Source organism: Blennius ocellaris, assembly GCF_963422515.1.
Source record: "Blennius ocellaris genome assembly, chromosome: 6".
NCBI lineage: Eukaryota > Metazoa > Chordata > Actinopteri > Blenniiformes > Blenniidae > Blennius > Blennius ocellaris.
In genome coordinates, this window is record NC_137655.1 from 10,901,540 (window position 1) to 10,926,405 (window position 24,866).

Here is a 24,866-nt window from a genome sequence, read left to right on the forward strand (position 1 = left end):
AGCAAATATTTCACTTTTGCAGAATGAGAAATGAAATATTGCTACGCATCCAATTCTGTGCAAGCCAATTCTCTAAAAACAATAATTGGAAATGTTACCCCACAAAACCTTAAATGTTTAGATATTCACTTTGTTTTAGTAAATTAAAACATCATTTTATGATCCTCTACCGTTTTCCCTGGTCAAGAATGGTTCTAATGTAATTTCAAAAAAGAGAGAGATCCTCACTATCCTAACAGTAACTCAGTTATCCTCAAAGCAGCATGAAATTTTTCCAACTGTACATATAATATATTCATATATAGTCCCCATTGAACTTTAGCAAGATTGAATAAACCATATCATGAAAAAAGCTGTCTGTTAGTCCACATAGTTTTAAGATTCACTGACCGCCAGATTGGAGAGCATCTTCTTCCCATTAACTGATGTAACTTAACATGAACTTAATGAGCGAATGAATCATCAGACTGACCAAGACAGTGTTGACAACTTAATTGATTCACTGTAATGTTTCACTGTAATGCCACAACAATACAGCTGTGTCAGTTAAGAAAACCTAACTGATAGAGACAATAAGCCAAAGAATTATTACCAATTAACAGGTTCCCTTTTGTTTGGAGGAATTGGTAACATAACTGTGTGACCTTTAAAAAAAACAACAACAAAAAAAAACAACATATTGCACAGACAGTCTCATATCAATTTTAAACAAAGATGATTTTTGTCCCTCAAGACCTTCACTATATCATATAACTTAACTACCTACCATCCAGACAGTGTTGGAAGGGTTACAAACATCTTAATGCTGTGGTTTAAAAAAAAAACTGTTAGCAATTAAAAAACAAATGTGACTAACTTTGTAGTACATAAACGCTCGGGTCATTGAATTTGAGATGAGGGCACTCTATGAGATCTAAATTTCAGACATTTTTAAGTGAAACTGTTTCAAAAGTAACATACAGTTGTGTTGTTTTCTTTGCCAAAAATAATTTGTTACAGCAGTTATAAAGATGAAATTACCTGATCAGAAGTGAGCATTATTTTTCTCTTTCTGTATGTTTCAAAAATAACACTTTCTAAGATGAACAGAATTATTTTAGATTACCTCTTGTATTACATTTTACAATCAAAAAACATCACTGAGACCCATTAGTAAATACAAATGAACACAAATTGGTCAATGTGTGAGGAGTAATCTCCCACTGAATGGCATCTTACAACACTGGATGACTATATTACCTCACGCCGTCGCTCAGGAATGTATTTTCTGCTCAGTTTCCCTCATAGATCATAGAAGTGCATTTGATCATGAGTGTAATTTCTCAAATCGGGTATGTCCTTTCACTCTTCCCTGCTGCCATAACATGGCTGTAACAATAAAACACTTAGAAGATGATTTACACACTCATTAGCAGATTGTCTAAGAACATCAGAAACATTGTGACATAGTAATTATCAATAAACCAGTTACTTAATCACCAGTAATTACCTAATTGCTCCACATTTTGATTCATATTCTCAGCTCCAAAATATTGATTGGCTCAAAGCTGGATTGTTCATAAAATATCTATTTCTTCATAAAAAGGTCTTCGCTGGCTGGACACCTTATGGTCTAATCTATAGTATAAATTGACTGCTGAGCTCTTTCAATTCCCCAACAACACAGAAAAATGCACCTGTATATATAAAGTTGTAGGATAAAATGCTATTTCAAGCTCTGGCACTGCCCTCAGTAAATGTCTATGACACTCGAACGGGAGCAGATTTTCTTTTTGAGCTATATTCATTTTATCACAGCTGTGACACTTGCCGGAAAGGTCCCACAATTTTTTCCCTCCACAGGTGGGACTGTCAAACCCCTGGATGCCCACTCGGCAAATTACATCCCCCAACCATCTATCGGTGTGAGGCGGCAGTACAGAGGCTCGATCCTAGCGATGCTGCCCGACTGAGCTCTTGAAGAGCAGAGACTGTGGATCGATTGCAGTATTGCCCAAAGCACTTACTGCTGCTCACATCTAAACCACAAAAAACAATTTAGCCGGGCATGCCCCCATGGATATTAATAATTGAAAGGTTTCTTGGTCATACCAGGTTTATTTCAGGGAAACAAGGACCAACCAGTGATTTTCAGCACACAGCTGATCAGAAATACACCTCCCTCCAAGCCCTGAGACCTCAAGTCGAGGCATTACTAAAAAGCTATCCAGTAACCACCCATGTTCTATTCATTTCCCTATATATCTGCAAAATGTGATAGGCCGAGATAACGTGGAAAATGTGAAGACGTGAGAAGCACATAAAGCCACTGCCAGGCAATTTAAATTTGTAATTTTTCATAGAGCGAAGCGGGGCCTACATAACAGCCTTGGCTGGTTGCATCTACCTGAAAACTGGGATCCCGCGGGCCCTTCAGTTAGAGACGGATCACAGTTTATTCTGATGTTGTGAAACATAAAGGCTAAGTGCACGCTCAATAGCAGAGAGAAATTCTCTGCAGCTCAAGGGCTACAGGCAAACGACTTGGATCATAACAATACCCTGCTACTCAATAACTGTTCATTGCATTGCTGGCAAGCCAGTGCGGTGAGAACGACTTTGTATTGGTTTCATGCTCTGAAACCTCTGCTGTGCGCTCCGTGTCTTTATGAATGCCATCAAAAGACATAGTGCCACCAGAGAGACCTGTGCAAAACAGCAGATGCTATGTTTTCCACTCCTTGAGATGTATTAATGACACTGTCTGTGTGAGTCGCCGGCTCATCCCGTGGAGATCCAGTGCTGAGAGTGTGGGCACTGACCTGAACAATCCACACTTCAGTCGCTCCCCGGGGCGCTTTCATGCACATTTACTCACGGCGGGGATGAGGTCACGCTGCCCTTTTAGCGCTGCGCTAACACACTCGCGGCTCCAGCAATGCCAGTGCACTGACAGACTGAAACACACACTCCACTCTGCGCACGATGCCTGGCCTCTCTACAGCAGTCAGATATGACATGCTTTCACCTGTGCGGAGAGAGAAGAACATCGAAGCAGCAAGGGTGTGTTGCAGAGCTGCAGACACCTCCTCCTGAACATGCACATGCACATGCACATGCACATGCACACGTACGCACACACACACACACACACACACACACACACACACACACACACACACACACACACACACACACACACACACACACACACACACACACACACACACACACACACACCAACAGGAAGGATCTTATCTGCTGATATTCCTTTCACCCTCCTGGGAGCAGGGAGCTGAACTTCTCTGAAGTGCTCCCTTTCGGTCTTCCATCTGCTGTGCTTTATGCATGTATTTCCTTCTTCCACAGTGCATTTCTCCTCCGCCCGCTTATCAACAAACAATTTAAGATTCAACCATACACTGTCTCACTCCCCTGCTTTGACAACATTGCTCTCTTACGCTGACATTTTCTCGCTTAGCCTCTGTCAGGCACAATACCTCAATTCACATTTAAGTTTCAGCAATGCCAAAGCAATATAAGATTTACAGTAGGCGCAGCTCTCAATTCAAAACCTCTGCATGGGTAACAGCTTTCAGGTAAGCGCAAACTCCCCAGCTGACCATACTGGGAGCCCTCCGCTTGAAGGCAACAACTGCTGTGAGCAGCTGATTGTAACTCAACGCAGTTAATTGTTTTTGACTGAGCGCTCCTGGTCTCACCGCTGGCCCATCTGTGCAAATATTTATTTGAATGGTAAATCACATCAGTTTGTTAGGTAGCTATCAGTGTTTTGTTTTTAAATTATCTGTGGCCATCCCTCTTTCATGTCCATCTGTCAAACAACACCCTGCTCAGGAACATGGCTGGAACACAGAGGCATGTCGGATAAAACACATGGTGAACATAAAACATTTGAACCACTTTGCTTGTTACCTAGTTTGATATACCTTTTTTCTAAGCAGCAGCTATGACAATTACAGTCCCAAGAAGTGTGACAATATTCCAATCTCGCAATTTAAGTAACAATTTTAATGTATTTCACTTACTGAAGGTTTCAGCTACACTAATCTATCGAGTGCAAGTGCGCAAATGTGGAAGTTTGATGGTATCTTTCCTTTTGATGCTTTCATCCATCATTTGTCGATGGATGGATGGATGGATGGAGATGGGAATTGAGTACCATTAAATGTGCTCAAATAAATACTGCTGCAGTATTTTTCATATTGATCAAATGACGTAATTTGGTAAGTTTGCATATCAGTAACATATTTACTGGCAACTTGTATTCATGAACACGTTTAGACCCTCACAGGATTTGGCTTTCGGGAAAGAAAAATCTTTTCAATGTGGTCATCTAAAAATGTCCACAATAGGAATCACACACATTTTCTAACACACGTTTCCCTTTTTATTTATATATGTATATTCATATTTATTATGCATATCTATGGTTTGTTCCTATTTTGTTAAGTCTAACAATGTGTTTCTTTTTTTTGTGTCTTCTCTTAGGTGAGATGTGAGTATGTAGGAGCATTTAAACCACAAAGGGGAAATGATCCTGGTTTTCCAAGCCTCAGCTTATTTTGAGAAACATTAGATTTCAATTTGTTAACTGATAAAAAAAGAAAGACTATGAAGGGATCTGAATTAACTACGGAATTATTATTAACATTTTATTTATGCGTTGGCCTTGGCTGTTTATATATTACTTATAATTTACCTACTGCTGTGTGTCAGAAGCTTTCAACACAGCATCAGCTGTGCTGATATTCTCTATTGTGCTTCATATTAAACATAAAGTGAGAGTCAGCACAGCAATTTGGAAGTACATTTTAGTAGCTGTTAATATTTGGAGAATTCCCTTTTCTTCCATTAAAAGAAAATGTTAAAATATTTAACAAACATGGGGTTCAAATTATTGATTTATGACCATTGATCAAGATTTTGTTTGTGTCATCTTAGATGACACTGACACATAAACATGATTATTAATCAGATGATGCATCCCTCAAAGGTTGCGTATGAAGACCAATGACAATAGTCTGAACCAATTCCACAGATCTTTGAACGGCAGCCTACAAATGTGTTCCAAGACAATGCAGGATACAAAAAGGGTGCTTATTCACATATCTCAAGATTTATACCTTCAACTTGACAACTAGCTTGATCTACGCGATATTTCAAATTTTCTCAGTCCTCCTCAGTATTTATTCATTGGCAAAACACCTGAAATGAGCGATTCACTGGCGAGAAGGAAATGTTCAAAAGTCAGTATTCGCCTTCAGCCCAATTAAATTACAAACAAAACAAATAAACACACCAGAATGTGTGTAATTTTAGTTGAGCTGAGTAAAGTAACTCAAGCTGCTCATGAAACAGCGTCACCAAAAGGAAAAGCACCGTGATTGCCTCTGGCTTCGTTTTCAATTCCTCAAAATCCTTACGGTTGCCAGGCGACCAGTGCGCTATTTCTCATTGTACCTGTGAGACCAGAAATGCCCTGGAGACCATTTACTTTGCATCACCTGTCCCCTGAAGGCCGTATATATATTCCACATAGTCTCAAACTGATTCTGATTGTTTGTAGTATTTACAGACTTTGCTGTGTGTAAAAAAACAAAAAACAACAATCTGGTTTACAGTTGTGTATTTTTTAATCAAATGATTATTGGAGCTGTTTATACTTCTTCTTGGTGATTCACCAACAACAGCTGGATGTGTGTTCAAGTTGTCACCATTATAAAAACAGAACTAAATTGACTCAAGAAACAATAAAACAGAGGAATAGCAACGATAAAGGGTTTTACCTATTTAAGCGAGGTGCTCGGAGCAACACAATTGTCTTTGCATAACATGCCAAATGTATTTGCACCCAAATGAACACCCATGGGTGTGCTGGTCTCGAAATAAGTGCATAAAAGGTACATCGGTGCCACATCACTGTCATGATGCAGCAAACTGACTAACAAAACCTGCTCTTGAGTGAAGACAATGTGTTTTTTTTAATCTTTTATAGATACAATACTAAGATTGTGCTCTATGTCTTCACAAGTGAGTAGGCACTATGCATACACTATATAAACAGTTTCTCGAGTTATGAGAATTTTAAAACATACTTTAAAAATGTGAAACTGAAAAAGAACATTTCAAAATGTAAAAAATTTGAATAGCCATTGTGTCAAAAGACATTGACAAATACAAAAGAAATGTTCTTAACCTTGCAATTATCTAGGGTCCACATACAGCTGCTTTTGAAAATGAGTGATGAGATGATAGCAGATAATAGTGCAACCTCTTCGGCTGACAAGCCTCATTCGATCCCTATAACTGGTTATATTAATGCACACAGTAATGCATGTGAAACCATCTACTTAAGATAGTGTGCATTCACACTGGAACATTTTACATATGCATAAAATGCACAGTGGTCTTTGCATGTGAATGAGGGTAAAGGCTTACATTAGAACACAATTCATCAGATAAACCTCATGGTCCTCCCAGTGTACTTCTGGCAGTTCACAACAGCAACCTATTCATCACGTGGTACTTTTTACTGCAGCTGTTGAATACGCTCATTTCCAGATGAAAATTCACTTGGAAATCCTCCACGAGCCAAAGCTTGTTCACTTTTATGTCCAATTAACTCTATCATACCTTTCTTCCCCTGTGGCTCCTTGCAGTTGTCGTGAAGGCAGGCACCCCAGGGTGACCACTGGGAGAGCAAGCATTGGTGCTGGCAGGGAACAGAGCAGTGCTGCACGGCCGAGGGCGGCTCTTCACCATCACACAGCCTGGCATTCACAGGCCTGGACACTGGACAAACAGAAGAAACACAGTAAGGGATAAACCCAGCTAAAGTCAAGACACAAACAGGTAGTGTGTGCACGCATGTTTGCGTGCATATTTCCTGCCAAGTCAAAGGTTTTTTGACTGGAAAACATCTGAAATGTAGTACCTGCTGAAGATTGGAGAAGTACAAAGACAAATGGCTCCACAGTGACACAATGCTGTATCAATATTGAACCTGTCTGTAAAGAGTTGTACGAATCTGCATTTGATTTTTTTCAAATATTCCTCTGCGATTTGTGCTTTGATCAAGCATTCAATTCATAAGGTGGATTTTGGAGTTCCATGAATGCCGATCACTTAAAGTATTTTTGGTATCAGTAGGAGTACTAGTATAGTAATGGTATTATTACTGTCACCCTATTTTACAAGCTTAAAAGATAACAGGCTTCAGTGAAGCTTATTTTGGAGCATAACAAGTAAACACCTGAAGAAAAATCGTCATCTTGTCAGGCTCAGGATAAGATCAAATGGAGGGCTCAACAGGGAGATATTAAGTTAAGACACGGTATAGCCAATTCTGCTAAGCATGGCTGGCATCCTCAGAAGATCACAGACAGCTCAGCCACCTGTAATGGGCTCTGACATTAGTATCTCACGCAGAATGAGAGGGTACTTTTTGCCCGTCCACATTGCGGAGATTGATTCAATCTAATATTCCATTTTGATGCACCTCCGCACATCATTGAGAGGCAAATTTCCATTTAAATGAGAGTCCATAGAGAAATTCACTAAATGTCCACCGTGCAGTTTGTCCGGTGACCAAAAGTGATTTATATGGTGTTTGATCTGCTTTGTAAAATTAGATGCTTGCTTAAACACATTGATGAAGTGCAGCACAGATTTTTCTGCTTTGTGCCCTGAATAGTTTTGTGTGTGTGTGTGTGTGTGTGTGTGTGTGTGTGTGTGTGTGTGTGTGTGTGTGTGTGTGTGTGTGTGTGTGTGTGTGTGTGTGTGTGTGTGTGTGTGTGTGTGTGTGTGTGTGTGTGTGTGTGTGTGTGTGTGTGTGTGCATATGTCGCAGTGTTGTGATAAGCAGAGGCACACAGCAGTAAGAATTGTATTTCACTTTACCGAGTGGCTGTCCATATTATATGCATTGTAGTTGCATCTGTTTTTATCAGCTGAAGCGGCGGCTTTCACGTTTTGGTAAACACTGCATTTTGAGTATTGATCTCTGTCCTTTACACTCATCGGTTCAAAGAGCTCCCTTCATTGATATTCTGTACACACCTTACATATCCACTGTCCAAGTCCACTTCTGATCCTCTAACATTTCACGGAATACATCTGATGAATTATGAGAAGTTCCCAGAGCAACTGTCAAAACACCTCTGCTACAAAACTGAAGCCACCCAGGACTCATGTAAGAAAATATGGATAGAGATAAAACTCCACTTATTATTTCAGAAATGGTTATGTTTATGAGGCAGGAAACACTGTGATTTGCAAATGAGAATCTTATAGTTGACAGCCATTAAAAACTACCCACTGCGCTTAATTAAAAAGATAAATGAAATACTTAGTATGCATGTGCGCCTCCTTTTTTTTTGCTTGTGATTTATTTGACTCAAACAAATTTTGCTTAATGGGTTTTTTTTTTTTTGTTTAACTTTTTGTGAGTTCACAAACACACACCAATGCTGTTTTATAATAACAATGCCACGGACATATTGTATTGTGTATGTTTGTTCAATCAGTCCCAAAGAGGCAGAGGAGGAGTTTTACAAACATGAAGAGTGATGCCCTTGGTGTATAGTATAGAGCTTATGATCACAAGTTTACTGGGAGAAATGCCTTCAACCCTAAAAAAAAAGTTCAAACTGCATGAAAAAGGGCATCCGACATCTAATTTGTGGCAAATCAAACATGCAAATTGTATGATGTGCTGCAGCTGAAAAACAAAGACAAGGATAATATTAAAGTGTCACGCTGTAAAATCTGGATCAAGATGTGAGTTTATTTTGTTTGTTTATTGTCTTTGCATCAGGTTCAACATGGGCAAGATGCCAAGGGCAGAACAATAAAAATATAACAGCCAGTGCCCTTCTTGATGCCTTGTTAAGACCTGCAAGTAAACATGTTCTGCAATAATAAAGTCTTCCTAATCAGCAGAGCTGATTAGATTCAAGGGTGCGCAGAGGGACACAACATCAGAAACTAAATTTAAATCAATCAGCACATATTAAATAATTGATTATTTTTCAATCATTATTGTTGTATACATTTCATGGTGAGGAGCAGGGAAAGGCCTTTTTAACATGCAAAGATGGGAAACATCTATCACATTTATGCTTGTCAATTTCATCACTTGCACATTTGATGCAGCAATGGAATGGTAGTGAGAAAACAACAGGTTTTCATTCACGCTATTCAGGCCACCGGCATGCAAGGGGCGCACGTGGTCTGCAAACAATGTTTAAGTGGGATTGTCCCGAGTATAAATGTGAGGATGCAAGGTTTCCCAACAGAGCAACATTGTCATTGTCTCACTGCTTCAACTTGACTCTTTTCCACTATAGTGGATCGTGATGCCGCAGAATTGCTGCACAGACTTCCATTGCTCCATAGTTCAGTTGAGACATTCACATTTCCATTGTAGGGGTTTTTGACACTGGACTGACTCGCTCTTTTATTGTGTGATATTGTGTGTTAAGATGCCTTTCTATCAAAGTCACTGTAAAGGTTTTCAGCAGTTGCAGCTGCTCCTTTAGGCAACTGGATCAGAAAACCCAGTCTTCACTCTTCATGCAGTTGCATTTGGACACCAACCCTATTCCTTTTCACCTGATAGGTTTTTTATTTTTTTTTATTTCACTTAATAGGACCCCTTTTGGTTGTCACTGCTGACTACAAATACATAAGAAAATGTGCTGTTTTGTCAGTCACAAGTCCTCTCGTCATCACAAACGAATCGTTGACAAACTCACTCTGATTTTTTTCCAACTTCCCATGACACCAACACACTTCAAGACCTAAGTGCTTATTCACTGCATAATACAACTTCTTGACAGGTGCCACTGAAGCGAGAACATCCATGTTATTCACTTTAACTGACACGGATTGTATTATAATGGAGGACTGGCAATGTACGTTTTATACAGTTCAACTCTCCATGCTATAAATGTCGCTCTTTCAGATCATAGCGAACCAACCTCTAACGGTTACCTCAACCTATATTTTTTTCGACACATGTGATTTCAAAATAGCTCATTGAAAAAGAAGAAAAAAAATCAACAGTCAGATTGGAGTAATATAAGCTCCTTACCAAGGCTATTTATTATCACAATCTTTTCACCACAATCACAAAATGGGCACCTTTCTTGTTTTCCGAATGAGTGTATTACCTTTCTTCTTCTCTGAGTTTATTCCTCCTTTTTAAATTACTTTCTGAACATTTGCCACCTGTCTAACATTTTTATGATCGCTTGTTTGTCTGCATATTGACGAACAACACTGTCATAATTCACAGTTTGAGGAATAGTTAAGTTAAGTATTACCCAGTGCTACAAAAAACAAATATATCCACTTTTATTATTGCTGAAAGGGTTCAATATTAAAAACACTGCCCTGCACATCTATGCCAATTCTCTTTTTGAATGTCATTAAAACCATTTTGTTTGTTTTGTCATTCAGTTTAAATTATACAGAGACACACAAAAATAAGTATTTCTGGTATTGTAGCTTACTTTACTGTGTTAACTCCCACATTAGAGATAATTTGCTGGTCACATTTCTCACATTAAAGTTAATAAGATAATTAAATAATCACAAATTATTGGGCCTGAAAATAGTAATATTGTCCCAACTGCAGGTGGAGTAAGTGACATGAGCTTGTTTTAGGTCAGTGGGTGTAGGATACAACAACATTGATGTAAATTATGAAAATAAATAAATATATATTAATATCTTTTGAGTGATTAGCAATGATAAAGATGTAAAGAGGTAGGATTAAAAAACACCCTTTTTTTTGTACACACAAACAAAATAAACAAATAACTAATGAACTAAACAAATAAATAGGTTCAATTTGCATCACAAATTGTGTTGTCTCTTACTGAAATGTAAGAATATAAAACTATGGATATCGAATAACTGTAATGAAAATATGCTCTTTCAGTTATACTGACTATTGCCTCAACAAATAACAATTTATTTTACTAAACATGATATACTTACTACTGTATTTAAATATTTGCACATCAATGTTTGTGGGAGCGTTAATTGATACGTTTAAGAATTCCCTTATGATGCAGTTGCACAGTGAAAAGTCAGTTTAGGAATTATAACTGAATCTTTCTTGTAGAGTTTTGAAAGTAATTTTCACAGTTATTTTTTTGGTTGAATTTCTGACACTGACAAGCTGTTAATGACGAGCTCAAACAGCCAGAAGTGGATTAACAATAACCACTTATTTCAGTAAGCACCTATTCCTATGGCTATCATTTCTCTTCAAAAGTAGTGAAGTACGGAGGATAAATGGAGAGAACAGAGATGTTTGTAACTTTCAAGAAATGAATCAAATAATTGAGTATTGTGTTTTTCAAATGCCTCTCAGTTACTCTTTTGTGCTCGTTGATGGCAGTTGGCAAGGCACTGGCACAACCAGTGAGAGTAATTTAAAGCACACAGTCTTGACCAATTAGACTTCCGTGTAATATACAGTATAATCATCCCCTATCAAGCAGCCATTTCAGTTTGATTTTGACTCTAGGAGTCACAGTGGCGGTCCATTCTTCATGGTTAATGGTACTTTTCAGCCACTCACGGCCTCCTTTTCACTCACCGGCTCCCAGGCACTGATAGGGGTGAAGAAGCTGTGTTCATTGGGCTCCAGCGTCTTGCTTGATTATTTTTTTAGGTGTGAACCTTTTTTCCCTCCCGGGCTAATAGCATGTCTAAAGATTTTTTGCTAGGTACATTTGTATTGCACTGTGGTGCACCATGAAAAACACTTTTGTGCTCTATGAATCCTTGTGGGATGGGGATGTCGGTTTTATGTTTGATTTGAACAAATCTAGATTATTTTCAATTTGATAGCAGCAGAGAAAGAACAGAGAAGTTTTTTATGTTTGTTTCAAATTGTAACTATGATTTAAAGATGTCTCCAAATTGCTCGTAGGAATGAGTGTGAATGTATCTTCGTGATGAACTGTGACGAACTGTTGGTGAAGGTGGGACAAAAGATGGATGTTTTTTGTTTTTGGGGTGTATAAATGAATAAATTCACATGAAATTACAGCACTTTAGAATGAAAAAGCTCATCCATGTTTAAAGCTGCTAGGTTTACAGACATCATGCATTCCACAGGTGCAGAACGCAATATGAGCGAAAACATGGCAGAAAGCAGGTCCATCAAGGTTTCAATTTGAAGTGGTTTTTTGGGTTTTTTTTTGACAACATTGCTGTGAGAAACATGAACCGAGATGATATTCAACATTGTAAACACTATTCTACAATGTTTATGAGTTCATGTAAATCAAAAATTGAAAGCACTTAATTCCATTGTGAATGCACTAATACAACAATTAAAGCAATAATGAAATTAAAGCAATCAATAAATCATGAATGAATAAACACTGACACTGAATGATTTAGACACTACTAACTGCACTGTTTTCAATGGTGAAGTGATTTCAGAGTATTGAACCAACTAGACCGTAACGTTAATCATGATAGGACATCTTCATACGCTTTCGTCGATGGGTAACGACTTCTGTAGGTCTTAAAATAAAGGGTTTTGCTTTTCTGGAAGAAATTAAGTATTTCACATGCAAAATTATGCAAATATGATTTTGAAAATCTTCCCTGTAACACATTGTGACTCAATGAAGCACCTTGCAACCAACCAGCTAACACGTCACAGTTATTTAAATGCAGATGCCATTCCAAAAGCAACCACCAACGTTATAGGCTGATGATTCCCTTCCATTATCTTTAGCAATATAATGTTCTGCTGCATGAATGTAGCTCCATAATTTAAATCTCACCACTGAGACGACTGGAAATGTATTCATGATGCATCTCTGGAGTCGGCGTGTGCTTCCGGCAAACTCCAAGGTTAGTTTTTTTTTCTTCTTTCTTTTCTTACCCTCCTTCCTGTGATGTGGTGCTGAATCATCAGGGACTTGAACACAGTAGGTCTTTCTGGTCTGGATTCCACGTCCACACAGAATACTGATGTTAGCCTGCCGTCGGTCCTGCTGGCTCAGCAAGGGGAGGATGCGACATTCACCCCAGTGAGTGGACCGCCAAACAAACCTGACATGGGATGGAAATCATTGTCCTGTAATAATTTGTTTCTTGATTTATGTTCAAAATGGATCCAAGCACAACATATTATGATGAAATTGTGAGAAATATGAAGTCAAATGTAAGTTAACATTACAGATGTAATTGTGATTAACAAAAAACAAAACAAGGTGAAATCCATCAATTCAAATCAAGCACAGAATACATGGTTATATTCTATTGCTGAAACTATTTCATCATTAAAGGTACTATAACATATTTCTTAATTTATGTGTCTATACCTCAAATGTTCATCAGTCAAACAATGATGTTTGGTAACATATACATAATTATATATTCTGAATGAAAGATGTTTAGTATCACATTTAGTATCAGTTTCCATAAAGCAAGGCCAGTTGTTTTCAAGAAAACAAATCATAAAACACAAAAGAGGAATTAGCCAGAGCATGTCTCCCACACTATGTCAGAAGGGGGAAGCCATGATTACTTTCATTTCAAAACTTCCAAACAAATGTTTGGTTTCAACTGTGAAACATGCACTGATGCAGAAAGCAATAATATTTGAGGAGTTTTACCAGAACAACAGCCTGTAGTAATCTATCAAATGCTTAATTTCAGTAATGACTTTTCCCTAATCATGTAAATCCTCTGCTCTCAGGCACTGCGTGTAGATTCAGCAAATAAAATACAATATACCAGCGGGGAAAATAATTCTCTACTGACTACTTTGTTTGGTGCATGTTGTATTAGTTAAAGCCTATCTGAACTCAAACTCCTTTGAAACAATGAGGTATTGTCAAACAATCCTGCCTATCCATGTCGTGTCTAGTGGGCCTAGAAATCCCAACAGTACATGAGGTTATTGTAGCTGTCACAAGATAATTGAAGCAATGCCAAAAGTATGCACAAAGTAATTCAGTGGTGAAATGTGCTGCCTCAAGGCTCTCTCTCTAATTATTCAGGTGAAAAGACTCAGAGAAGCAAAATTAAAAATCATTATTTGCTTCTCAAGCTTGACATTTATTTAGTTGAATTGTTTTCATTTTGTTGTTCTAAACACGTATATTATAAACTCTTCTGTAATGACCGGTAGATGCAGGAAAGGTTTTACATTGCTGCCGACATGTTTCGGTTGAATCTGCAGCTTTCTTCAGAGCGTCACACTGCTATTACAGTAGACGCGTATAATGAGCACAGATGAATAAATGAATAGTGCTGGTTCTAATTCAGAAACGAGTCAGCAGCATGGTAAAATCTTTCCTGCATCTATCTGTCATTAAAACAGAGTTCATAATATACGTGTCATTTATTGTATAAACATTTGCATCAGGAGACTCCACTTGAATAGAGACTTCGTGTTTGTGTATCATGATGGTGAAAATACATGCTAATACTCTCAGTTAGGACTGTTTGGATATACCTGGGGCAGCTTGGAAGTAAATCTCCGATGATGTTGCAAGCTTCCTTTTCTTCAAGGCCAGGACATCTTTTGCCCCCGCTCATCGGGATCTGCGTCATGACTCGGGACCGGAGGCGGTAGCCAGGCGACAGGTCGGTGGACTGGCACGTCTTGGAGCAGGGACTCCACGATGACCAGTCAGATGTCCGGCAGTCTTTTGGCATTGCACATGCCTGGAAAGTCAGTGGAGGGCTGTCCTTGGTACAGAGACTGCAGATTGAGAACGATAGATTACTGATATGACAAATCACACATTCTACAATATCAGCGAGAGGAAATCATGATCGTAGCCATTGGCATGTTTATCGTCATGCAATTATCATGTATCATGACATGTATCATGTCAGCGCTGTCCGTTTAAACATAGTTTTATTTGATAGTGAAAGACAGATACATTGCAAAGTAAAATCAAAGACATAATAAGTTTAGTCCTACATTTTCTGCTAATGTATTTTGTGTTTTGACTTCCTTTCACCTCTTTCTACTCCGGCCTGACAACAATGGAGGCTGCTGTACATCCAGATAATAACATTGTCGGGCCATGAAGTCAACCTTTCACATAGAAGCTGAAACGTTCACTTTAAAATACAAAACAAGTGCATTAGTCATATAATTACAGCTACCATTGTTTAATTTGGGGAAGGTAATTAGTTAGGTTATTAGGATCTGAGCACAATGCTCATTTTCAGATTTTACTTTGTAATTAGGCTGTAAGAAATGGCAGAATGAGGCACAATTCACATGGGAAACCCATATTCACAAGCTCCAATCCCCCTTAAAAACTATGCTAATCAGGTTGAATACAGTAAACGGTCCTTCACACTTGAGACATAAAGTCAGTGAACCATCAAGGATGATCACTTGCAAGTATCACGTGCATTACAAGACACCTAATTTCAGGCCCCTTTGTCTAAAACGACATCGGATGAACAATCTCATCATATGAAAGCTGGTTTGATCATTGACTCATTGTTCTGAGTGAAAACAATTAGTGTACAGGAAATACAAAACAATGAAAATTTGTAGATTAACAAGAATATCAATGACAGGTACCATGGCTTCCATGAATGGTGGTGAAAAAATCATTTCAACAGCAAACTAATGGTGTTAATTTACACCATGAAGATGGGAAGGGAGCATTTAGTCGATATAATATACATCCAATGCAATTTTTTTCCCACTATCCTTGAAGAGAAAACTTGAGAAGGGTTTTAGTTTTGTGCCGCATATATTGGTATTTGTGTGTTTGTGAACGTGTATGCACATAAGCATGTGTTGGAAAATCCATTGTAATCAAATCCAAATACCAGGGTTAGCTCAAACAGCAGGAACTGGAGGGGTGCAGCACTTGACATTTAACACAATAATGCCTCACCTCCTCGCCCATATGCCAGCGAAACAGCAGCTTCCACATAATGTAGTAATAATTGAATAAACAACCCCCATCAGCAAAAGGCATTTTATCCTCCTGAATACACCTCCCTGACTGGAAAATTCCCGAGCCAGCATCGTGTGGCAAGGATGACGATTGATCCTTCTCCCGTTTCAGAAAAACACAAGCTTGGATGGTGAATATACTCCATCAGAAGCATTCCACATCCAATCCAATCCACCTTTATTTATATAGCACATTTTAACAACAACGTGTTCCCAAAGTGCTGCACATGTGACTGCACATAAAAACAAAAACTAAACTAAACAGTCCAACACTAAAAAACCCTAAAATAAAAATAGATTAAAAACTACAAACACATTAAAAAACTACAAATAAGAATACAACAATTAAAAATAAATAAATAAATAGAAATATAAAAACGCTTAAAAGGCAATAAAAATAAATAAGAACAATAAAATAAATAAAGGACACAGGGGACCACACGACTCACGCGGTGTTAAAAGCCTGAGAATAAAAGTGGGTTTAAAGACGTGATTTAAAACAGTCCAAAGTGGGGGCTGTTCGGACGTGGAGGGGCAGAGCGTTCCACAGCTTAGGGCCGACAACGGAGAACGCTCTGTCCCCTCTGGTTTTACACTTCGTCTTTGGACCCACGAGCTGGAACTGGCCCTCAGACCTCAGAGCGCGCGGGGGTTGATAAATTTTGATGAGCTCTGTAATGTACTGAGGGGCCAGTCCATTCAAAGCTTTAAAAACAAACAACAAAATTTTAAGGTCAATTCTAAAATTAACAGGGAGCCAGTGCAAAGATGCAAGGGTAATATGTTCTCCTTTTTTGGTCCCTGTTAAAAGTCGTGCCGCAGCGTTCTGGACTAACTGCAAGCGGGAAAGTGCTTTGTGGCTAACGCCCGAATAAAGTGCGTTGCAGTAGTCCAGACGAGAAGAAATAAAAGCGTGCACGACTTGCTCAAAAAGATTAAAAGATAAAAACGGCTTAACCTTAGATAAAAGTCGAAGATGATAAAAGCCCGATTTTAAAACGCCATTGATCTGTTTATCAAATCTAAAATCACTGTCTATGGTGACGCCAAGGCTGGTGACTTTGGGATGCAAATAATACATACATACATACATACATACTGAACAACAACCATTCTCATAAATGTCCATCAACGTGTCCATCAGGGTGTCATTTTATCCAGTTATCTGTCTGGATCTTTTCACCAGGCAACAAACCAGCTCTAAGCCCACTTCTATTTGGACTTCCTCATAATCTCAGACTTGTCCCAGACCTCAAAAATTGTCCCATTTTCCCTTGGACTTCTGCTTCCTGGACACAGTCATATGAAAAACCAGCACGTCCACCTCTTGCTGCTATTTTCAAACATATATTCCCCTTTCAAACAGTGCCCATTGGAAGATGATATTACTCAAATAGGTGACAACAGAAAGTAATATCCATTAAGTGAAAAAGGGAGGAAAACTCTGACATTAAAGACATGAAATTAGACTCATAGGATTCAGATAAGATGCCTCTGATGCAATCCTGACAGGTGCGTATTGCTTTATTTTTACCTCTGACATTTAGACTCTGGCATCTCTGCTGCAAAAGTATGTGTTGTCAATATGGGAACATGAGGCTCATGCTTTCTAAGTTGTGCAGTAAAAAGGGCTTGTTTATGAGTGTGAGTCAGCAAGGAATTTAAAAACATCTCCATGCAATCTGAAACCAATCATTCCACCTTCAGGAAAGTCTGTGACATCAATGGAGGATTTCAAACCACAGCCAAATTGTCCAGGAGTGCCTGCCTGCACCAGCAACTCAACAGCAGAATATGTATTGCAAAAAGTAAAAAAAAAAAAAAAAATATTTCCAAGAACTCCCCAAAAAATTTGTTGCAGAACAAGAGTTATCTGCAAAGGGAGGTTGCAAAGATTTGACCTCTTTGGGAGGTGTCCCAAAAAAGAAAGCCATCCAAAGAGAACACAACTGGGCAAAAGCAGAGCTGTAAAATGAACATATGAGCAAAACGAGAAAGAACTCTCAAACAACTTGTGACGAAAATAGCAAAAATATATAACACTGGCATTTGAAACTAGTAGAAATTAATGCAAATCATCTGGAAGAAGTGATTAGAAGGGTACGGGGGAATAATAGCCAAGGGCAAAAAGTTTAACAAGTTTTCCATATTTTTATGTTTGTCATCGAAAGAGACCAGCTGCTTTCATGAAGGGTTTGAAAACGTTCACTTATGTGAATTGTGGTAATTCAACAAAAAGACAATTTTTTTTTCTTTAATTTCCAACAACATGCATGCACCTTGTACTGTATATCCTACCTTGTGATTAACTGGGTAATACATTCATTTGGACTTATTTCAGTTGATAACTGATTCAAACGTAGTTAACAACTACCGGTACTCAAATTTTGCTATTAATTCTATCAGCAATAATTTTGTAATTTTTGTGGAAGTTTTGGAGCAGTGTGAACAAGGTGAGCACAGGTGAGACTAACTAATATGAAGCATGTATATGATAGAAGTATACAATTGATTTGTATGTGCCGTTTCAGAAGGTGTTTGATACGACTGTGAGCAGACTGTATGTTTACAAATATGCAGCGTGTTGTGTAATTTGTGAATATCTCACCTCAGCATTGCATTTTTGCCATCACTTCGTGTGCAGCGAACATGTCTTGTCTGGTATCCCACCTCCAGTTCCCATGACATTGGGTACTTGTGGGCATGAGCGTGGTGGTGTTGGTGGTGGATGTGATGGGTCTGGTGATGAGCGGCCAATGTGTGCAGCGTGACAGTGTTGTTCTCATTGGAACTTGTGCTGAAGTCCACCGTGGTCCTTCCACTTAACAGGGCATCCTTGTGGTGGGGCAGTCGGCACTCACTCCAGGCGCCTACTTTAAGGTTGTACTGGTACTCGTCCTCCTCAGCAGAGCATCTTGCATGGCTCAAACAAGTCCTGGTTTCTGTAAGGTTGGGACAGTGCGCCCCTCCGTACATCGGTGTTGACAGAACATGTCGAGTCCGATGTTGCAGGCCAGAGCCGCAGGTTTTGCTGCAGCTTGACCAAGAGGTGAAGTCTGAAACCACACAGTCCTGAGGGCAGGGGATGAGGCAAGCCTGCTCCACAGGTGGTCTCTGGGAAAAGAACTCGCATATCCTCGAAGTGACTGAGGTTCGATTTGAAGTGCGCACACAGTGGACTTTGCGCCTCTGGATGCCATGTTGTGCTGTGATGCAATCCGTCATCCTCAGCTTGAGCTCATTGGAAAAGAAAGGGACCAGCACGCAGCCCCCCCAGTCAGACACCTCCCACTCAAAGAGGTCCTGATGCCAGCCGCAGACCTTAAAGCACTGCCTCTGGCTTTCTGGCTTGTCCATGTGCTGGCAGTGGGAGTGATGGGTAGTCCAGCCCTCCATGTGCATGCACCATATTGTCCTTGTCTGAACCCCACCAGAGCCACAGTCCTCCCCAACACACTGACCCCACTGGCCTGAAACAAAGAGAAGACACACAGACAGGGCAGTCCCATTAAAAAGTGAAGCTGCTGGGAAAAAAAAAAAAAAAGACCATTTAAATTGTAGCTATCTGGAAACTTGCAATCAACCACAATTCAAGGCCATTCACTTAACCTCCATGATTGCTTTATTCATGAACTGAGAAGGAGAGGAACAAAAGAACACAGAGTAATCAAACCACTGGCAGACATCAATATGAAAAAATACAAGGTGAGCTTCTCGGTCACACCAAGAGAGTCATTTAGGTTCATAATTTCAAACAGGGCATTCAAAAAAATCCATTCATATGATACAAAATTTAAAAATGTCACGAAATCTCACAAAAAAACATAAGAACAAAACCAACACATTTGCAGTGTAAAATGCCTACAGTGAAACACCATTAACAAGACGTTTAAATAGCTTTCAAAGGCTATTGATTTAAGAGCATTGATGGCCATTAAACATAAGGTTAACTCACCAAACATCAATAATCCTTTCTACTCTAACTAGATTTTTGTTATTTTAATGTGTGTTTTGAATAACCAGCAATGGCTGAATAATTTCAAACCACAACCATAAACAATTTTCAAAGAAAGCTGACGAGTAAAGGAGAATAAATGGAAGGTCAGGGAAGGTTGTTCTTTATCAATGTGAAAAGCGAACACTCAAGGAGAAACACCTAAAAACACGCTCAACAACATCTCAGTTCGAAAAAGATCAACTGACAGGCGGGCGGTTAATTAAATTTCATATCTCACAAGTTGTGGCAGTTATTCTCTCGACATCTCACAGGACTGGGAGCAGAGAGACTTTAAGAAACAGGCGAGTGACAGAGGTGAACAATGACAGACTGACATGATAATCCTTGTCAAAGCCCGCATTCGCTTCACAACTTGTTCTACATTATCACAGATGCTACTAATTATGATCCATTTACATTGTACATTAAAGATGAAAAGATATCTACATGTGGTGTAAAAAGCAGTGTTAGGAACAATGCATTTTAAATCACTATGTTATGGGAAACAAACTAATAAAGCACATACTATTATTGTAGCCTTTTTGACTGCTCTCGAGCTGACTCGCCTTCAGCTGATGAATCAGTCTTCTCATCCTGACCCATACAGCTTCGCTAATATGTCTGGAGAGGCAATACAACCATAATGCAGAAACGTGCACATTATCAGCTTCGCTGGGCAACCTTATTTATTCTTATTTAAAATAACTATAGAAGTGACTCAGCTTGCACTAGGGATGGGGCCGATCTGATCCAGTATCGGTATCTGGTTCGATATGAATTGGCACGGATCGGAAATTTCAGATCCATGAACCTTCATCTGTGATTCTGCTGAAATGAGTCTATGTGTGTTTTTGTTCCGGTTGTTGTGCTCTGTTCGCTGCAAAATGTGGAATGGATTTCATGAACGGAGGCAGGTCTCTAAAAGACGCAGAGTAATGAGTCAGGAAATCCATTCCACAGTTTGCAGGCAGTGAGCGGAGCCTGTTTAGCATGCTTGGGAAGTAGCGACTTTTCATGACAACATGTCGCTGCTTGGACGTTTGAATGTTTGTGAAGCCATTGCACAGTGAGCCGAACGCTCTGCCGCCAACGTTTTAACATGCCAGCTTGCCGAGGAGAGCGGTGCTGACCGCAGCACACTCTTCGGCGGTAGCAGGCGATTCACACCTCCGTGAAGCTGTGTCCTACTCCACGCTAAACGCCCTGAAAATAGCCCCAATCATTTGTGTTGCGTTAAAGCTGGAAAAATTGCAGTCGGTGCTGCGTTGATAAAGAATTTCTCCAGGAAATAATAAAGTGATTCTGAGGTTTTAAAGATAGAACGTGTTTCTTCTGAGATGATAACGTCACGCAGACCCCACATTGTCCAAATTGAACAAGAATGTTTGTACTGCTTCCTTTTCTGACTTTATACTAACCTCGAGTTGTCTTTTGGGAGAATACATGCCTACATTCATACATTTCATACTTTACTGTAGAGAGGAGTTTATTACAGCCTCATATAAAATCAACAATAATGATAATAATATTATTAAAGCAAATAGACCTCTGGTATTGGAATAATATCGGTATTGGCAGATATTCAAATTCGGGTATCGGGATCGGAAGTGAAAAAACCTGGATCGGTGCATCCGTAGTTGTAATGAATAAACTTTACTTTTTTGAGGAGATCATGCTTGAAGCATGTGATGAATAACATATTTTTCTCATGAGCGATTATCACACTCAGCATGTAGTTCCTTGATTACGATGGCCTTTCGTTGTTATTCAGAAACATGCAGAATGGGTAAATCAGCGCAACTAGAAAAGTCATTCAATTTCCATTTTTTTAAATGTTAAATTTACTGCTGAAGATTTCCTAAAACTCCCTTAATTTAGTTTTTCTGACCTTTTGTGCTCATCATCAAAAGGAGCAGATAAGTCAAAATGAGATCAGTTGTCTGATAATACGCAGTTATCTATGTCAGTCACATTCAGTTCTCATCCACTTATATTGCCACACGCTATGAAGAAGATAATTTGATTCATTTCTACTAATTGGAATTAAATTGATGTAATGATGAGATTCTACTGCTCCCAAAATTGCTTTCGAATGATGACAGTTTCAAGCCATTTTGTGACACTATTGTTCCTTGGCCAGTGAGCGACTTGACGGGGCTGCAGAGAATCTGATGATTTCCCCCATTGCTACAAGAGAGGGGAGTGGTGGTCATGGGATTATTTTAAATTACTGAATTTTTCCACTGTTCAATGAAGCAAATCATTGCATTCCTTTGCCCTGCTTGGTTTCGCAATGTTAATAGCACCTGCAGTGTAATCGATATAATTACATGATTGTGATAGTTCTATGTGTCTTTAAATGTAAATAACTAAACTGAAATGCTGGAGATTCTCAATCACCATATTTTATTGTTTTAATTTAGAATTTTTTTTTCTGCAAATGAGATTAACAGACTTATTTATTCGACTGGAATGACACGGTACATGTAACAAATTGCAGTTCTTTGCATTTAAATAAACAGACGGCTCCAAATGTATTTGCATATAAATATCAGCAATTTTCATGTGGATTAACAAAATCAACACCGAGACAATGTTAGTCTGGTTTTACCATCGTTTTGTCTTTATTTTCACATACAGCTGGAGCTGTAGCTGTTCTAAGTCACATTCTATGGAGTATTTTAAAGCAACCTTAAAATTGACTGGAGAGAACTGAATATTGGTGCAGGGTTGGAGGGTTTTCTTTGACAGATTCCATGGTGGATTCACACAGTGCAGTGTATTACACAGGACTGCAGTTATGATCATATATATATATATATATATATATATGTATATTTTAACATGGTCATGTTGTATGATTTGAAAGGCAAAAACAATGCTCAAAAATATAATAAAGTGTGATATCAGTTCTCCTAAACAAATTGCTTGATAATGAAGGATAAAAATAACTTAATTATTAAACAGAGGACATAGAAATTCATGTACATCACCAGCACTGCTCTAACATGAAAGGCTACATTGATGACAGAGCATGTTTTATAAGTTGTATGGACTAATGAGTCTTTGACCACAAATTCACGATGAAGCATATCCTATAAATTTACAATTAATATTCATGAGATATGATATGATATGACTTCTACTGCAATGGTCAGCACTCTTCTCTCACTTCACACCAAGACCACTGATTTGACTCTGCTATTATGTGTGATTTTGTTTTTTGTGTGGAGTTTGCATCATCTCCGTGTGTGCGTGGGACTTTTATGGGGGGCGCAATTCCTTTCCACAGTACAAAGACACATTAGCTTTCTGCAGGTGTGACTGTGTGTGTCTTTGTGTTGGATCAAATCCAGCTCCCTGAAAGCATAACTTGAAATACGCGAGCGGAGAAGAGAGAGGGATGGCTACATTCAGCCCGAGGTCTAATCGAATGTTGGGACTCTGGTTTAAATTACTTCAACAAAGTATTTATTTACATCCTTGGAGCTACATGAACCACTTTGACCATGAACCATCAACCTGTGAGGATAGACTTTTAAGAACCAGTGATATTGCCAAACGTTATCAGACTAAGAATGTCAGTCAAATTCCAATCTGAAGTGACTATCTTGGCTCGGGCCCTTCAGAAATTACTGTTGAGACCTTTGCTGCCAAGCGAAAACTCAGAGAACTCCAAAAAGTTATAAATGGGTTGCACTGTGAAAATAGACATTAAAAGCCTGGCACAAAATTATGATACGAGCAGTCAGCTACAACTGAGTTTAAAGACCTTCAATGTCAACGCAGCTCATGTCCTTCTTGTTCCCTCGACTGAGCACACAGTCCTTGTGGTCACTGGTGGCCCTCCTTCATGATAAACACTCTTTCATCAGCACGACTAGCTTTGCTCAACAGTGCCATTTTCAAACTGTGCCAGGATATGAGAGCGTGATTTATGGAGGTCTGATTTGGAGTGATTCTGCTGCCAGGGGAGCCCGCTAACACAAGCACTAGTTCATCTCCTAAGCTCTGAATAATCATTCTCTCGATCTGTCAGCATCAGCATCTGTCAGCCCCTCAGGAGAAACCGCTCGCCCACAGCTCCTTCATTCCTGTCGCACTTAGTCGCCTTGCTTACACCTCCGAGAGCTGCGCCGTACGCACAGCTCCTCCTATATTTACTATTCGATTTGCGTCCACAAAACTTAAGATGAACAAAGGGCAAGGGGTTGATAGGACTCTACTACAAAGTGGCGAGAGACAGGAATTAAACTCAACCAATGTAGCGTGACTGAACACATATTCTCCTTTTCAGCCGTGTTGGTTTGAACACTTAAGTTGGACAAATGATAGTAAAACCGAGAAAATAGCAAGCAACACAATGAAAGCAATCTCCACCGTAGCCCCAAAGCAGACAGATGGAAGCAAAGAAGAGAAGCAAACAAATTGATGGTAAACTGTCTTCTAAACTGCGGTGAGCAGCACTCCATCAGGACAACACTACGCTCACTGCTAGTAAATCTTTACCCTCTCTCATCGCTTTAATTACATTTCGCAACAGCATCAGTGAGTCTAGTCGGTAAAAAACGTCCAGGCTGTCTGGATGCTCTATATTTTCTGGTTTCATGCCTCCTTTTGTGGAGCTGGTAATGTGAAACCTTTCCCAGTGTAGATAGAAAGTTGTATACAAATACATCGGAAAAAAAATGCAAAAATATAAAGTCAGCTCCTTACATGAAGTAAGAAAGCAAAAATCCTGAAATTATAAAATATAATAAAATAACATTCTGTCCCTCATGATACACAATGCCTCTTCTGAGGCATCTTGGGGTTGTTTTGGGGGCTTATTTGTAAAACTACAGTGGATAGTTGACACGGATCACAATAGGACTTGTGTCATAGTTTTCAATTA

The 24,866-nt window shown here is 39.1% G+C and overlaps 1 protein-coding gene across 1 annotated transcript in view; it reads right to left on the reverse strand.

Moving 5' to 3' along the window:
* Window positions 1-24,866, reverse strand: part of thsd7ba (thrombospondin, type I, domain containing 7Ba) — a gene marked incomplete at both ends in the record, with an annotated part of 155,919 nt that overhangs the window by 96,176 nt on the left and 34,877 nt on the right. Inside the window, 4 exons of the mRNA XM_080498156.1 lie at window positions 6,637-6,795; window positions 12,919-13,088; window positions 14,500-14,748; window positions 18,584-19,445. Coding sequence (XP_080354282.1) covers window positions 6,637-6,795; window positions 12,919-13,088; window positions 14,500-14,748; window positions 18,584-19,445 — 1,440 coding nt within the window. The remainder of the gene's footprint in view (window positions 1-6,636; window positions 6,796-12,918; window positions 13,089-14,499; window positions 14,749-18,583; window positions 19,446-24,866) is intronic.